General features: G+C 43.1%; 1 protein-coding gene across 1 annotated transcript in view; it reads right to left on the reverse strand.

Annotated features, from left to right (window-relative positions):
* The window catches only part of thsd7ba (thrombospondin, type I, domain containing 7Ba), a 578,787-nt gene that overhangs the window by 548,710 nt on the left and 11,373 nt on the right, over window positions 1-18,704 (reverse strand). The window contains exon 3 of the mRNA XM_060827743.1: window positions 11,462-11,710. Coding sequence (XP_060683726.1) covers window positions 11,462-11,710 — 249 coding nt within the window. The remainder of the gene's footprint in view (window positions 1-11,461; window positions 11,711-18,704) is intronic.

The raw sequence follows: 18,704 nt of genomic DNA on the forward strand, positions 1-18,704 counted from the left end.
TACAAAGTTAAAACCGCAGCAGTCAAGATTGCATGGCAAGTTAAAAAGTATAAGAAATTTTAGATTGCTTATTGTTGAAGTTAAGGTTGTAATTAATTCAACTTTGGTTCAGTAGACCTGACACTGACTGGTACTACCTCAGGCACATGGAAAATGTGTGAAGTATACTAATGATATTCTAGCTTTCTGAATATACTATGCTATATTGAGTGCAGTTCAAAACTTTCTAGACAAACAAAAAGTACTTATACACTTTAAAACAACATTTTGTATTGTCAGTCTGTTCATCTGAATTGCCTATTTTGAACATTTTTTTTAGATAGGCAAGGGACAGACTGCAAGTTACTACAACAAAATTATGTTGATTTCATTACAATCATTGGTCACTCAGTATGGGGGTGATTGCAAATCAACTAAAAGGAAGCTTCTTGTGGTTTATGCCCATCATGGTATCATGCATGAGCAGACAAAGAAGAAAAAAAATGAACATAACCTTCCCTTGCCAGCTGCACACTATAAAATATATTGGATAAGAGTGTGATTTTCTAGCAGCAATGTCATCTCAGGGTCCAGATGATGGCTACAAATTGTTTGAGCTTCCTTCTGGTGGCTTATGCAACATCTAAATTGTTCAATGAATAGCACATCTGGTAATCACTTCCACACATTAATTATTGTCTTCACTTACTTCTACTTACTTTTCTGGGACCAATCATTAGATACAGCAATCACTCTTTCACTGATACATCCTCATAACATTGAAGTAACCTTCGGGCTCATATGATTATATTTATTAAAGATGATTACATATCTCTTCAACACAAAAAAAATTACTTCCCACTCTCTCTCCTCAGAATCATGTTTGATTTATAGCTGTCCAGTTGAGCTACCTTGTAGAATATTCGACTTTAATCTGAAAATTACCTGAAAATAGAAAAAGAAAGCCTTTTTTTTGCTGGAATCACAGAATCATTATGGCACAGGAGGAGTTAAATCAGCCCATCATGCCTGCACAGACTCTTCAAACAAGCATCACTACCTTGTGCCAATCTCCTGCTATTTTCATATACCCTTGCATATACCATTTCTATCCAAACAATCATCCAATATCCTTTTGAACGCCTCAATTCAACCTAGTTCCACCACACTTCCATTCAGTACATTCCATACCCTAACTACCCTGATGAAGTGAAAAAGATTTTCCCCACATCACCTTTGCTTCTTTTTCAGATCACTTGAAATCCATGTCCCCTCATTCTTGTATCCCTCCCTAGTTATCCTATCCAGCCTGCCCTTGATTTTGAAAGCCCCTATCAAATTCCTCTGGTAGGTATAGGGAATGCTGGATGACTAAAGAAGTTGAAGGTTTGATTAGGAAAAAGAAGAAAGCATGTCAGGTACAGACAGGATAGATCAAGTGAATCCTTAGAAGAGTATAAAGAAAGTAGGAGAAAGAGGGAAATCAGGAGGGCAAAACAGGGACATGAGATAGCTTTGACAAATAGAATTAAGGAGAATCCAAAGGGGTTTTACAAATATATTAAGGACAATAGGATAACTAGGGAGAGAATAGGGCCCGTCCCCTTTAGTCCAAGAACTCCCCACCTACGTTCGGGACACCACCCACGCCCTCCACCTCCTCCAGGATTTTCGCTTCCCCGGTCCCCAACGCCTTATTTTCACTATGGACATCCAGTCCCTGTACACCTCCATCCCCCATCACGAAGGACTCAAAGCCCTCCGCTTCTTCCTTTCCCGCCGCACTAACCAGTACCCTTCCACTGACACCCTCCTTCGACTGACTGAACTGGTCCTCACCCTGAATAACTTCTCTTTTCAATCCTCCCACTTCCTCCAAACTAAAGGAGTTGCCATGGGCACCCGCATGGGCCCCAGCTATGCCTGCCTCTTTGTAGGATATGTGGAACAGTCCATCTTCCGCAACTACACTGGCACCACCCCCCACCTTTTCCTCCGCTACATCGATGACTGTATCGGCGCTGCCTCGTGCTCCCACGAGGAGGTTGAACAGTTCATCAACTTTACTAACACCTTCCATCCCGACCTGAAATTCACCTGGACTGTCTCAGACTCCTCCCTCCCCTTCCTAGACCTTTCCATTTCTATCTCGGGCGACCGACTCAACACAGACATCTATTATAAACCGACTGACTCCCACAGCTACCTGGACTACACCTCCTCCCACCCTGCCCCCTGTAAAAACGCCATCCCATATTCCCAATTCCTTCGTCTCCGCCGCATCTGCTCCCAGGAGGACCAATTCCAACACCGCACAACCCAGATGGCCTCCTTCTTCAAGGACCGCAGATTCCCCCCAGACGTGATCGACGATGCCCTCCACCGCATCTCCTCCACTTCCCGCTCCTCCGCCCTTGAGCCCCGCTCCTCCAACCGCCACCAAGACAGAACCCCACTGGTTCTCACCTACCACCCCACCAACCTGCGCATACAACGTATTATCCGCCGCCATTTCCGCCACCTCCAAACGGACCCCACCACCAAGGATATATTTCCCTCCCCTCCCCTATCAGCGTTCCGCAAGGACCACTCCCTTCGTGACTCCCTTGTCAGATCCACACCCCCCACCAACCCAACCTCCACCCCCGGCACCTTCCCCTGCAACCGCAGGAAATGTAAAACTTGCGCCCACACCTCCACACTCACTTCCCTCCAAGGCCCCAAGGGATCCTTCCATATCCGCCACAAGTTCACCTGTACCTCCACACACATCATCTATTGCATCCGCTGCACCCGATGTGGCCTCCTCTATATTGGTGAGACAGGCCGCTTACTTGCGGAACGCTTCAGAGAACACCTCTGGGCCGCCCGAACCAACCAACCCAATCACCCCGTGGCTCAACACTTTAACTCCCCCTCCCACTCCACCGAGGACATGCAGGTCCTTGGACTCCTCCACCGGCAGAACACAACTACACGACGGCTGGAGGAGGAGCGCCTCATCTTCCGCCTGGGAACCCTCCAACCACAAGGTATGAATTCAGATTTCTCCAGCTTCCTCATTTCCCCTCCCCCCACCTTGTCTCAGTCGGTTCCCTCAACTCAGCACCGCCCTCCTAACCTGCAATCCTCTTCCTGACCTCTCCGCCCCCACCCCACTCCGGCCTATCACCCTCACCTTGACCTCCTTCCACCTATCCCACCTCCATCGCCCCTCCCCCTAGTCCCTCCTCCCTACCTTTTATCTCAGCCGGCTTGGCTCTCTCTCTCTTATTCCTGATGAAGGGCTTATGCTCGAAACGTCGAATTCTCTATTCCTGAGATGCTGCCTAACCTGCTGTGCTTTGACCAGCAACACATTTGCAGCACCCCTCAAAGATCAGCAAGGTGGCCTTTGTGTGGAACCACAGAAAATGGGGGAGTTAGTAAATGAATATTTTGCATCTGTATTTACTGTGGAAAAGGATATGGAAGATATAGACTGTAGGGAAATAGGTGGATAAATCACCAGGACCTGATCAGGTGTACCGAGAACTCTGTGGGAAACTAGAGAAATGATTGCTGGGCCTCTTGATGAGATACTTGTACCATCGATAGTCACAGGTGAGATGCCGGAAGACTGGAAGTTGGCAAACGTGGTGCCACTGTTTAAGAAGTGGTGCCACTGTAAAGACAAGCCAGGAAACTATAGACTGGTGAGCCTGACCTTGGTGGTGGGCAAGTTGTTGAAGGGAATCCTGAGAGACAGGATGTACATACATTTGGAAAGGCGAGGACTGATTTGGGATAGTCAACATGGCTTTGTGCGTGGGAAATCATGTCTCACAAACTTGATTGAGTTGTTTGAAGAAGTAACAAAGAAGATTGAAGAGGGCAGAGCAGTTGATGTGATCCAAATGGACTTCAGTAAGGTGTTCGACAAGATTTGCCATGGAAGACTGATTAGCAAGGTTAGATCTCATGGAATACAGGGAGAACTAGCCATTTGAATATAGAACTGGCTGAAAGGTAGAAGACAGAGGATGGTGGTGGAGGGTTGTCTTTCAGACTGGAGGCCTGTTACCAGTGGAGTGCTACAAGGATCGGTGCTGAGTCGTCTACTTTTCGTTATTTACATAAATGATTTGGATGCGAGCATAAGAGGTACAGTTAGTAAGTTTGCAGATGACACCAAAATTGGAGGTGTAGTGGACAGTGAAGAGGGTTACCTCAGATTACAACAGGATCTGGATCAGATGGGCCAATGAGCTGAGAGGTGGCAGATGGAGTTTAATTGAGATAAATGCAAGGTGCTGTATTTTGGGAAAGCAAATCTTAGCAGGACTTATACACTTAATGGTAAGGTCCTAGGGAGTGTTGCTGACAAAGAGACCTTGGAGTGCAGGTTCATAGCTCCTTGAAAGTGGAGTCACAGGTAGATAGGATAGTGAAGAAGGCATTTGGTATGCTTTCCTTTATTGGTCAGAGTATTGAGTACAGGAGTTGGGAGGTCATGTTGCGGCTATACAGGACATTGGTTAGGCCACTGTTGGAATATTGTGTGCAATTCTGGTCTCCTTCCTATCAGAAAGATGTTGTGAAACTTGAAAGGGTTCAGAAAAGATTTACATGGATGTTGCCATGGTTTGAGGATCTGAGCTACAGGGAGAGGCTGAACAGGCTGGGGCTGTTTTCCCTGGAGCATCGGAGGCTGAGGGGTGACCTTATAGAGGTTTATAAAATTATGAGGGGCATGGATAGGAAAAACAGGCAAAGTCTTTTCCCTGGGGTTGGGGAGTCCAGAACTAGAGGGCATAGGTTTAGGGTGAGAGGGGAAGGATTTAAAAGAGACCTAAGGGGCAACGTTTTCACACAGAGGGTGATACGTGTATGGAACGAGCTGCCAGAGGATGTGATGGAGGCTGGTACAATTGCAACATTTAAGAGGCATTTGGATGCGTATATGAATAGGAAGGGTTTGGAGGGATATGGGCCAGGCACTGGCAGCTAGGACTAGATTGGGTTGGGATATCTGGTCGGCATGGACGGGTTGGACCGAAGGGTCTGTTTCCATGCTGTATATCTCTATGACTCTATGACCTCTTCTCTCCAAACAGAACAGTCCGGAATTCTTCAATCTATCCTCATAACTGAAGTAATTCAAAGAAATTAAAGCATTGTAACTCTCAGTCTGGCCAGACAGAATCTTTGTATTCTTGCTTCTGCCAGAGGGGAAGATTCACAGAGGAATTCAGAGCTTGGTTCCTGGATGATCATAGTCCTCCTATCCTGCTGTGTCTCTATTCAAGGAGCAGTTATTTCACTGGATATTTATTATGTATCAATCTAGTTATTGCCTGGTTTCATCCATGTGCTGTTAAGTTTAGCATTGGATCATCACTCCAATAAAGATTCTGTAAGATTCTCCAAAATGTTTTACTCCTCAAATGGTTAATTTTGATGAGCTAACAGACCTCCTGCTTATTTGATATTTTTACTTGATCATTTTGGAGGTACTTTTAACTTGTGGTACAAATTCCATTTTTTTCTTTTGGTGGAGCTTTAAGTATCTATTTAGAGAACTCAGATTTGAATCTAATACTTCATCCATCTAATACTAAATAGGCAGTTGTAAAGTCTGTGCTGCCAAGGGCACATTTGAATATGCGATTCCCAGCATCCTGACCATTCATATTAATCACAAGCAGGATATACAGGAAGAGAGTGTAAGCAATTCAGTCCTTAAGCATGTTCCTTGTTTCAATTAGTTTATAACTCTTCTGGATTTCAACTCCATTTAGGTGCCTTAATTTCATATTTCCCAATAACCTGAGTTGACAATGATATCAAACATGCACTGCTAAAAGCAACACAGATTCAAAGTCATCTGTTAAGTTCAACTGATGATTGGGTTTTAGGCAGTAAAAAATAATTACTGCTACTATTTGTTTGTCACACTATAAAAGAAATATAAACACCTCACAATGCATTACAAGGGATTTATTCAATCAAACAATTCTGCTGACATGAAACTGCTCAAGATTCACTGTCTTTGAAATTACTGCCTTGAGCTCGATGATACAATGCACTGCTAACCATATATGATATTTTGTATAAAGTCAGAAGTCACACAACACCAGGTTACAATCCAACAGGTTTATTTGAAATCACACAAACTTCCAGAGTGCAGCCCCTTTGCCAGGTGTAGTTGACTAAGAATTTGTAATTTCAGATAAACCTGTTGGACTATAACCTGGTGTTGTGTGATTTCTGACTTTGTCCATCCCAGTCCAACACTGGATCCTCCACATTATACTTTGCATAGTTTACTATAAAGCTTTTCCTCTGACCTATACTACAGTAGTTCTGTATAAATCCATGTTGCATATTTCCCAATTACCTTTTTCAAATGTGAGAATATGCAGAAGTTGACCATCTATGAAATTAAAATTATGAACATTTCTTAGACAGGCTTGTGATGGGTAGACAATTCTGAAGCAGTCCACCCATACCACTTTAAAAATAATTACCTTCTGGCTGTTTATTGTATTGCCAAAAAAGGTAAAACAGTTAGCTATTCTTTGCATTACTGCTTGGAAAATGGAAATGTATAGCAAACAGTGAAATTTTAACACACTCGTGATTTGTTATAATTCACCTCTCATAAACTGTACTTACTTTATTTTTATTCATTCATGAGAAGTGGAATTTGTTGGCTGCACCAGCATTTATTGCCGAATCTTAGTAGCCCTTGACAAGGGAGTGGTGATCTGACTCCTTGAAGCATTGCAGACAATTTGGCATAGGTAGATCACAATAGCATAGAGACATATTTGCAAGTCATATTTGATGTGTGGCTAAATGGGGAAATTATAAGCGGTGATGTTCCCATGTGTTTGTTGTCCTTGTCCTTCCAGATGGTGTTCATGTGTTTGGAAGATGACATCAATGGAGCTCTGGTGAAATCCTGCAGTGCAAATTATAGGTGGTACATATTGCTGCTACTCAGCACTAGTAGTGGAGGGAGTAAATGTTTTTAGATCTGGTGTCAATCAAATTGATGCTTTGTCCTGGATGGTATCAAACTTCTTGAGTGTTGTTTGAGCTGCCTGGATGGCTGCAACTCACGTTGGATGGGTATTGATTTGATATTGTATTAATTCAATCTTGTGCTTTAGATTTTATGGAAAGCCATGCACTGAAACAATGAGTGGAGCATCAGATAAGAATAATGGTCTTGAGTTACCGGCCACTTACCATAACTCATAAGTTGATGACCATCTCACAGTCTCAATTGATATTGTATTTTTTAAATACTTCAGCACGATCACCAATAAAGCAGAGGGAGATAGATCTAGGGTCCATTAACTACAGTACCCCACAGACTGCAATCTGTGCCTGGTCTTTTTCTGAGTAAAGCACATTTTTGTCAAGCAGGGGTTATGGTTTCCTAATTTCAATTCCCAGTAAATTTTTAATATCTAACTTTGAACCAGATAATCTCACCAAGTGGTATTATCAGCTTTGATTTTCAGGATAACATAATCATTGAAACTAAGGTGAGTTTTACCACCCTGAGTCCCAGGTCTATAGTGTACTTACGCCAAGCGCTGTTGTGTTCTATCCACCCGTTGAAGCCAGGATAACAAGGTCAATATCATCGCAACCCTCCATCTGCAGATCCCCGTGCCCTTCTTTGTCTGACTATCTCCCATCTGATATATTGAGTTGTATCCCCTCCGCATTCTAGCATGCTGCCTTCAGTCCCCATGAATGACTTCCTCAGTTTCTCTGTCACAGCAGTGGCCCCTGACAACTCTCCCTTTGATTTTCATTGAATATTCCCCAAGATGCACCATGGGGCCCATGCCATGAACCAACCTGGAATGACTGCCTCCCGCACCTCGCTAATAGGTGACCAGAGCAGTGACTGATCTCTGTGCTGTTTACCAATCCTACTGATCCCAGACTTCAAACGAAAAATGCTGGAGGTCACAGCAGGTCAGGCAGTATGCCATGGACAGAAAGCAAGCTAATGTTTTGAGTCTAGATGACTCTTCCTCAGAGTTGAAGTGAAGTGTGAAGAGGGAAAATTTATGCAATAGTGGGGTGGGGGGGAATGGGTAGGTGATGGATGGGGGTTTGGTGGTGGAGTGCTAGGTAAAAAGGATGTTGATAATTTACATTAAGTGATCAGACCCTGCAGGAGTGACTATGGCACACTCCCAGATTGTAAGCATATGATTCTGAACCCATCCCAGCTGCTTGACTGATTTCCTGAAGCCCTTGGACTGATGTCAAACAATAACCCCTGACTATCAACAGTTCCTTTCAACTTGTCTGTGACTACTCCCTTAGACTGAAAATCTAGCCATTTGCTTGAAGCACATTCAGTATGTTTGTCACATAAACTGCGGGTAAATGTTGTAGTAGTTGTGACATTGATAGAGCATGGTACCATACAGGAACATGTCCACCGCCTTAACTCATCATTGCTGATGAATATGACAAGCAGCCTGGCTTCGTGATGCAAGACAGAAGGACTGTGAGCCTTTAAGTTCTGAATGAGGCACCGATGCACAAAAAGGCAAAGCAAGGCATTGATTCTATAAGCATCTAAGTGAGTGAGCACTCGAAAGCAAGTTAAGAGCCATACTCTGTTCTCATTCATGTGCTGACTATCTGTGCCTGCACACAAAGTAGCCTGGCAGCAGCATTACAATTGGTGTGCTGTAGAGTGCGGTGTTGAAATGCTGTATGATAAGTGAGTCAAGATGTGATGCTATAATGTGGCGAAGGTGGTTGTTGTCCCATGCCAGCCTCCATCGATAAGGGCTACAGGTAATCCCTGCTGATGGAACATGCTCTGAAATGTTGGGAAATATTGGCCAAAGCAGATAACAAGCAAGGACACCAGCTCATTGCTGCTGCCAGGTACCCACTCAGATTTTAATGTCAGGAATTGTTACCATCTAATTTCATGCCACTGCATGGAAAAATAGCAAACTGCACATAAATCAGGTGAGAGTAAGTAATAATATTAATTAATACATGCAAAGCAATCCCTTACTATTCACTACCTAGAATTGCATTGTGTGCAGAACTTATGTGCAGAATTTGACTTTATCATTCTCACTGTATTCTTCTGTCTCATCATTGGCCACATTGATTGGTTGATTGCTTGATTGATTTATTGTTATGTGTATCAAAGTACAATGAAAAGCTTTGTTTACAAGCAATACAAGGAGATCATGGTAAGCATGGATGTATAGATCAAAAAGACTTTGACAGAGGCATACGGGTTACATTGCACAGGACGTGCACTAGGCAAGATCAACATCAGCAAGATCAGCATCATTTGAGGTTAGAGAGTCTATTCATCAGTTTAATAACAGCCAGGAAGAAGCTGTTCCTGAACCTGCTAGTGCTTGTGTTCAAGCTTCTGTATCTCCTGCCTGATGGAAGAGTTGATCTGGGTTGTGTACACCACCTTCTGTAGTTTCTTATGGTCCTGGGCAGAGCAGTTGCCATACCAGGCCATTATGCACCCAGATAGTATGCTCTCAATGGTGCATCTGTAGAAGTTGGTGAGGCTCCTTATGGACATGCCAAATTTCCTGAGCCAACTGAGGCAGAAGAGGTAATGTTGTGCCTTCTTGACTGTTGCATCTACATAGGAAGCCCAGGACAGATTGTCAGTTATCGTCACTCCGAGGAACTTGTCGCTTTCAACCCTCTTAAACACTGCTCTGTTGATTTGATGGGAGCATGTTTTCCTGCTTTCTTTCTGAATTCAATGATCATCATTCAGGTGCTGAGAAAATTCCATGTATAATTCTTTTAAGTAGCATTTTCGGGTTCTATTTTTAATCATATTGCGTAGATTTCTTCCCTCCCAAAGCTCGAGACATCTTGATCATTACTTTACGATTGGGTTTCTGGTTTCATAATTGCAAGTATTAACCTCAACTCAATTAACAAACAAGAATTAATTGATTGAAATAGAAAAAGACCATTGTTTGGACTGCATGGTCAAACTAATTAAAACCATGATAAAAATAATCAGTTGTAACTTTACTGCAGGTTGGCTTTTATATCACAATGTTCTATCACAGTTCTCACTAAACAATTATCTTTATTTAGCCTCAATTCTGCAGTGTACAATGGGAGGGCCCTCTTTAACCCTGAAAAACTTCAAATTTCAAATCCTAGCCATCACCAAATCACTTCCTTAATTGGTTACAATCCTATCTTTCAGAAGATTCCATCAATGATGTGTCATCTTTAATTTCCTTAATGCGCTAGTTACCAGTTCTCAAAGTGGAAATCATAGAGAAGTTACCAAACTGAAATTTTCAAAACACATGACTGTAGCCCTGCAAGTTACAGTGCTTCAGGTGTGGATCCAGGTTGCTTATAAATGAATTGAGGATTTCTGCCATAACCACCAACTTCAGCAGTGAATTCTAGTTACTCACCACCTCCTGAAAAGGTTTTTCCTTATGCCCCTCTCTATTTCCTTCCACCACACATCTCAAACCTGTATTTTCAGTAATTGCTCTATTCACAAGGGAACAGGTCTTCCTTGTGCACTCCATCCACACCTCAATCTATCCAAGCCACTCACTTTTTTTTACACCTCAATTTAAGTGCCCCTCAACCTCTTCTTTTCTAAGGAAAACAACACTATCTTATTCAATTTTTCCTTATAACTGCAATTTTCAAACCTTGAAAACATTCTTGCAAATCTCCTCTGAGCTCTCTCAAGAGCAATAATGCCTTTCCAATAATGTAGTGACCAGAACTGTGCACAAAATTAAATCTGTGGCCTAACCAATTCCTATGTAAATTCAGTTTTTTATCCCTACTTTTATATTCTATACCTTGTCAATTTGCCTCCTTTAGTACCTCATCTACCTTTGTTGCCTCTTTCTGGGACCTATGGACATGCTTTCCACTCATTGTGTATTCCTAGGTTTGTTTGCCCTACCACAATCCTTAACCCCACCTTCTCCAGATTGAACTCCTTTTGTCACTTTTCTGCCCACTCATCTATGATCATTCCTGCAGCCTAGCTCTTGAATTTCTTTCGATTCAAAATAACAGCTCATACCCCATTATTCCAACAATGGCTGACTATGTGATTCCACCCTACTACTGGTTAAAAGTCTAAGTCTTCATTGTTCTGCTCTTCAGAATTCTCTTCCTATTATATTTCTCAACACCTTCAAATCTATCATTACTGCTCTCTTCCAGCACACTTTCTAATTATATAAGTTTTCCTGTACCTGTCAAGTGAACACATTTCCATCCTGTCTAGGTATGCAAGACATTTTGCAATATTAAGACCACTGTCTAAGTTCCATTTGGTGTATTACAATCCTGTAAAAGCTCATTGAGGAAATGTACAACTGCTAAAGAATGATTAGCAACAGAATTATTTGAGCGTAAACTATGCTTTACTATTGCTTTAAAAATCAATGAATTCATAAGTCAGACATACCTCTGACATGGTGGTAATCTTTCTCCTCCAATATTACAAGTTTCTTTTTCCTCGAGGTTGGGACAATCTTTGCCGCCACCTATAGCCACACACTTTATGAATCGAATCCTGCTTCTATACCCTGGAGAATAGTCAGACGATCGACAAGTCTTGGTGCATGAACTCCATTCAGACCATTCAGAAAAGTCACAATCACGAGGCATAACACATGATTGAAAGATTGCAGGGGTGTCACCACGAATACAAAGGCTAATGACAAAGAAAGAAAAGAGACAGTATGTCAGTAATCAAAGACCTAATAGGTTTTGAGTATATTCACCAGACATAAATCCTTATTAAGAAAAAAAGTTATTTATAATTGTGAACAGATTCCACACACTGGGTGAATGATTTAATTGTCCTATGGTCAGAATATTTCCACTTTAGTCATCCCACTATTTGGTTGGATTCTTCAAAGGATGTTCATTATTAATGCTTCCTTGAGATGGGAATAAACACAGGTTAAGCATAATGAGAAGTAATTCCATGAAAATGAATCTCTGGACGCTTATTGTTAAACTAATGTAGGCTCCTCTAAGGATCTACACCAACCTCTGTGTAGAGTTTACCTGGAAACTTTATTTGTGACATTATTTCACTCCGCATAATTGTTTATGGGATCTTATAATTTAATTAACATGCTTTTAGAAATAGCAGAAATACAGTAACATTTTAAAAATAATAACCTAATGTTGCAGTATGTTGTGGTCATTAATTGTATAATTGTACCAAAAAAAAAGCACTGGATAACTACCTTCAGGACATTAGTACACTACTGTTGGGGAAAAAGACAAGAAAAAGAAAATGATACTACATATTCATTGCCACAATGGCATGCTATTAAAGCTTAAATAATTAAACAACTTGAATAAATACTAATTATTGATGTTTCGAAATGTGAAACATTAATTAGCTAAACAAAATGCAGTAAAGATAGCCGTGCAGATGAAACGTTGCAGCTGTAGCATTGGGCATCAGTATGATCTGCAATGATCATACTGACAGTAAGGAACTTCGGCTCAGTGTTAATGAGCTGGAGTCTGCCCTTCAGATATTATGACACATTATTAAAAAGTTTGAGAATGAGAGCACAGATTTAAAGTCATCTAAAAAAAATAGTCAATTTAAAGTAATCTGCAAAAAACTTTTCTCACACTGCAAATGGTTCAAGTCTGGAATGCCCTTCCTGGCATTCAAGAGAGCTTCAGAAGACTATTTGAATTGAAACAATGTGCAAAGGTGTGGAATAAAGGCACAAAATTGGCACTACATCATAATGCTCATTCAGAGAGCAGATATGATGGGCTAAATGGTGTTCTTCTACGCCATAACATTTCTGTGATTCTGTGATCAGAGAGAGAAAGTTGCCCAGACATTTTATTCCAGGAGACATTCACACCCCTCAGATAAGGCAGATCAGATTTAGCCCATGGTTACAGCAAGAAAATGTGACATTGACTAGGGTAGGTATGGGAATTCATGAAGTAGCATCAGCACCATGCTTGTCCAGCTAGTCAAAAGTTCTTGAGGTGCCAGTGGAAGGGTACAGGGATTGCAGGGAAGCTGGGCGTGCTTACCACAACATCAGAGCACAGGGGCCCAATTCAAGCTAGGGGATTAAAAAGAAATGTAGCAATAGGATAAGGCAATATGCATGGGGAAATGGACACTGCTCTCTGCAGTCAAAAGCACGAGCGCTGAAGGCTACATTGTCTCCTCGGTGCCAAGGTTAAATATAGCTCCTCAGGTTGGGAGAAGAACTTGGAGCATTGGGAGAAGGATCCAGTTTTTATAGTTCATAAAGATTAACCTCTTTGGAACAGAAAAGAAAGAGATTCTACTCAAGGAATATGAATAAACAAGTGTTAAGGTGAAAAGCAGAATTATAAATTTAGTAACACCTGGACTATTTTCTGAGCAAACTTGAAGATAATGTGCAAGATCAGAGAGTTGAATACATGGTTAAAATGATTGACGTTTTTATTTTAATGAGTTTTGATTCATGAGGACTGGAAGTGGTACTTAGTAAAAACTTTTAAATACATAGACACTAGGGGCAAATGGTTCATGTGATGTGTAATTAAGAAAATTAGGAGAAATGATAAGATAGTAATGGAACTGAGCAATATAGGTAATGACAACAAGAATATGATGGGAAGGAAAGAAAGTGAAGTCAAGAGCACAGGAATCAGTCAAGCCACATTGGTTAAATCATTGGACTAACGTTTGGCAAGAGGAGTTTATTATGGGAAAATGTCAAACATTGTCTATTTTGGTGGGAAGAATAGAAAAGCAGGATATTATTTAAATGGAGGTAGAATTAAAAATGTTATCATATAAAGAGATCTGTGTGCTCTAATTATTACGATCCCTGGAAAAACCATCAAATGTATACTGCAGTCTGGTGAGGGACCAATAACGTTTTGTCTTCTTATATACACAGACTACACAGATTACTTACAGTGTGGAAACAGGCCCTTCGGTCCAACAAGTCCACATCAACCCTCCGAAGAGCAATTCATGCAGACCCATTCCTCTACATTTACCTCTTCCCCTAATGCTATGGGCAATTTAGCACAGCTAATTCACATAACCTGCACACTTTTGGACTGTGGGAAGAAACCAGAGCACCCGAAGGAAACCCACGCAGACACAGGGAGAATGTGTAAACTCCACAAAGACAGATGTCTGTGGTGGGAATTGAAGAAGTTCAATATCCTAGGTACTTAAAGCCAAGGATTCCAAGCATTAAAAAAAAACTAAATTTAACCATGCGAGCTGAGAAAAATAAATCCATAATATGTATACAGAACATAGTCTAGGATGAACAAGACGTAAACAAACAACAGTGATCTAACACTTCACATCTGCCTTTTAAAAGGCAAAAGCAGTCAATTCATCTCCTTTGGAAGCAACATCAGTTTGTCACTTTGAAGGTTTAGCCTTAGAATTCCCTCAAACGCCACTCTGTTATGGATTGTGTCAATGACAGCTTACACTTCGCTAGTGTAAATATTTCCCGGGAGACTGCTTTTACCGAATTCCCAAGATAATACTCTAATCAGAGGCACAGTTCCAGCTTCTTTGCAGTCAGATAGCCTCACTAAGTTAACATTACTCCATAAATTTATCTAAGCTCCAATAGTTCTCTACTGCACCAAGAATATATTGCCTGAAGGCTTCCTATACCCCTGGTCTCAGCCACACTGAAATATCAATGGCGTTCAGTGACTTCTCCTACTCAAACAGCCCAGACTCTGCTTCTAACAGTCTCCCAGCTTCAAACGTAGAACTGACCTCTTTCTGCAAACCACGTGTTACACACCATTTGTTAGACCTTTGCCCACTCATTTAAACTCTCTATATATCTTTCTTTAAAATCCTTATGTCCTCTTCAGTACTTACCATCCCTTCATCTAAGTCATTTACCTGATTTGGAAACAGTTGAGTCTCAGCACCAATTCCTCTCCTTGTCTCGTTACATATTGCCAACCTGATAGTGACATATTGGGATACTCTCTTCTTTCTGTTAGCCAAAAAATCTTCTAGCCAAACCAATGTATTATCCTTTGTACATGAGCTTTTATTTTCCACAATAACATTTGATGTGGCATTTTATCAAATACCTTCAGGAAATCTAAATACAATAGATTCTCTGGTTCCCCTTAATTGCAGAAAGTGTCACTTCTTCAAACACGCCAATATGTTGGTTGACATGGTTTTTCTTTCACAAATTCATTCTTGGGCTGGTGGCACTATCCTCTGATGACATTAAGTATGTTTGCAATAGAGATTGATAGATTTATAAATACTCAAAACATCAAGGAATGTTGAAAAATCAAAGGAAAATGTTATTTGGGTCAATGATAAGCCATTAGTGTGGTGCTGGAGAAGTACAGCAGGTCAGGCAGCATCTAAGGAGCAGGAGAATTGACGTTTCGGGCAAAAGCCCTTCATTAGGAATGAGGCCTTGAGCTGAGGAGGTGGTGAGATAAATGGGAGGGGTTTAGGGCTGATGGAAAGGTACCTGAGAGTGCTATAGATAGATGGAGGTGGGGGTAATGATGATAGGTCGGAGAGGAGGATGGACAGGTCATGAGGGTGGTGCCGAGTTGGAAGGTTGGAACTGGGATAAGGTGGGGGAAGGAAAATGAGAAACTGGTGAAATCCACATTGATGCCGTAGGATTGTAGGGTCCTGAGACGGAAGATGAAGCATTCTTCTTCCAGGAATTGTATGGTTCGGAAGTCACCAAGGAGGAGGCCCAGGACCTGCATTTCCTTGGCAAAGTGGGAAGGGGAGTTGAAGTGTTTGGCCACGGGGCAGTGGGGTTTGTTGATGTGGGTGACCCAAAGATGTGTTCTGAAGCATTCTGCGAGTAGACATCCTGTCGGCCAATGTAGAGGAAACTACATCGGAAGCAACGATTACAGTAAATGATGTGTGGAAGTGCTGGTAAAACTCTGATGGATGTGGAAGGCTCCTCTGGAGCCTTGGATGGAGGTGAGAGGGGAGGTGTGGGTGTGGGCTTTTCAATGCCTGTTGTGGCAGAGGAAGGTGCCAGGAGGGGTGGATGGGTTGGTAGGGGGCATGGTCCTGACAAGGGAGTTGCAGAGGGAATGGTCTTGACAGAAAGCGGATAGGGGTGGGGAGTGAAATATATCTCTGGTAGTGGGGTCCGTTTGTGAGTGGCGAAAATGGTGGAAGATGATGCGATGTATACGGAGGTTGGTGGGGTGGAATGTGAGTACCACATTCTTGTTCTTGTTGACGCTGGAGGGGTGAGGTTCAATGGCAGAGGTGCAGGAAGTGGATGAGATGTGCTGAAGGCATCATCAACCACATGGGAAATTGTGGTCTTTAACGAAGGAGGCCATCTGGATGTGCTCTGTGGTGGAACTCAGGTCCTCCTAGCATCAGATGTGGCAAAGGTGGAGGAATTGAGAATAAGAGGCAGCATTTTTATGAGAGGCAGGATGAGAGGAAGTGTAATCCAGGTAGCTGTTGTGGTAGGTGGGTTTGCAGAAGGTGTCAGTGTTGAGTTGGTCATCGTTGATGGAGATGGAAAGGAACCAGGAAGAGGATGGAGGTGTCTGAGTAGGTCCGGGTGAACTTAAGTTCGGGGTGGAACGTGTTACTGAAGTTGATGAAGTATTCAACCTCCTCATAGGAGCACAAGGTGGTGCTGATGCAGTTATCAGGAAGAGGTGGGGAATGGTGCCGGTGTAGCTACGGAAAATGCACTGTTCCACATAACTGACAAAGAGACACTGCATAGCTGGAGCCCATGAGAGTACCCATGGCTACCCGTTTTGTCTGGAGGAAATGAGAAGATTCAAAGGAGCAATTATTGAGGGTGAGGACCAGTTCAGCCAAACAAATGAGAGTGTCAATGGAAGAGTATGAGTGGGGAGGTCAGGAGAGGAAGAAACAGAAGGCTTGGAGGCCCTTGTCATGGTGGATGGAGGTGTACAGGGACTGGATGTCCATGGTGAAGATGAGGCATTGGGAGCCAGGGAAACAAAAACTTTGGAGGAGGTGGAGGGCATGGGTGGTGTCCCAAATGTTTATGAGGAGTTTCTGGACTGGGGGGATAAGACAGTATGAAGGTATGTGGAGGTGCGTTTGGTGGGGCAGGAGCAGGCCGAGATGATGGGTCGGCTGGAGTAGTCAGGCTTGTGGATCTAGGAGGTAGAACCGGGCGGTCCGGGGTTCCCGAACTATAAGATTGGAAGCTGTGGGTGGGAGATCCAGTTCATCAACTTCACTCGAGGTTGAACTGTTCATCAACTTCACTAACACATTCCACCCCAAACTTACGTTCACCTGGATCATCTCAGACACCTCCCTCCCCTTTCTGGACCTCTCCATTTCCATCAACAGTGACCAACTCAACACTGACACCTTCCACAAACCCACACTGACTCCCTCAGCTACCTGGACTACACATCCTCTTACCCTGCCTTCTGTAAAAAATATTATCCCTTATTCCCAAGTCCTTCACCTCCACCACATCTGCTCCCAGGAGGACCAGTTCCACCACATAATACACCAGATGGCCTCCTTCTTTAAAGACCGCAATTTCACCTCACGCGTGGTTGAAGGTGCCCTCCAGCGCAATTCTTCCACTTCCCACATTTCCGCCCTCGAATCCTACTCCTCCAAGGATAGAATCCCCCGGTCCTCATCTTCTACCTCACCAACCTCTGTATGCATCGCATCATCCTCCACCATTTCCGTCACCTGCAAATGCACCCCACCAGCAGAGATATATTTTCCTCCCCACCCCTATCCAGCTTCTGTAAAGACCATTCCCTCCATGACTCCCTTATCAGATCCACCCTACCCACCAACCCACCCTCCCCTTCCCAGCACGTTCCCCTGCCACAGCAGGCATTGAAAATCCTGCGCCCACACCTCCCCTCTCACCTCCATCCAAGGCCCCAAAGGAGCCTTCCACATCCATCAGAATTTCACCAGCACTTCCACAAGTCATTTACTGTGTCCATTGTTCCCGATATGGTCTCCTCTATATTGGGGCGATGGGATGCCTACTCACAGAACGCTTTAGAGACCATCTCCAGAACACCCGCACCAATCAACCCCACCGCCCCATTGGCCGAACACTTTAAATGCCCCTCCCACTCTGCCGAGAACATGCAGGTCCTAGGCCTTCTCCATCGCCACTCCCTGCCCACCAGTCACGTGGAGTAAGAACATCTCATCTTCTCCCTCAGGATCCTCCAAACCTACAGCATCAATGTGGATTTCACCAGTTTCCTCGTTTCCCCTCCCCCCACCTTATCCCAGTTCCAACCCTTCAACTTGGCACCGCCTTCATGATCTGTCCTATCTGTCCATCTTCCTTCCCACCACCATCTCCGCCCTCCTCTCCGACCTATCATCATTACCCCCATCTCAATCGATCCATCGCACTCTCAGCTACCTTCCCCCCAACCCCACCCCCCTCTCATTTATTTTACCACCCCCTCGGCTCACAGTCTCATTCCTGATGAAGGGCTTTTGCCCAAAACATCAACTCTCCTGCTCATCAGATTCTACCTGACTTGCAGTGCTTTCCCAGTGCCACGATATTATCTAGTTTTCAGCATCTGCAGTCCTCACTTTCACCGAGATGATCAGCCATTGTCTAGAATAGCAGAGTAAGTTCAAGGGGCTGAATGACCAACTCCTGTTTCAAAAG

Source organism: Hemiscyllium ocellatum, chromosome 7, assembly GCF_020745735.1.
Source record: "Hemiscyllium ocellatum isolate sHemOce1 chromosome 7, sHemOce1.pat.X.cur, whole genome shotgun sequence".
NCBI classification, from domain to species: domain Eukaryota; kingdom Metazoa; phylum Chordata; class Chondrichthyes; order Orectolobiformes; family Hemiscylliidae; genus Hemiscyllium; species Hemiscyllium ocellatum.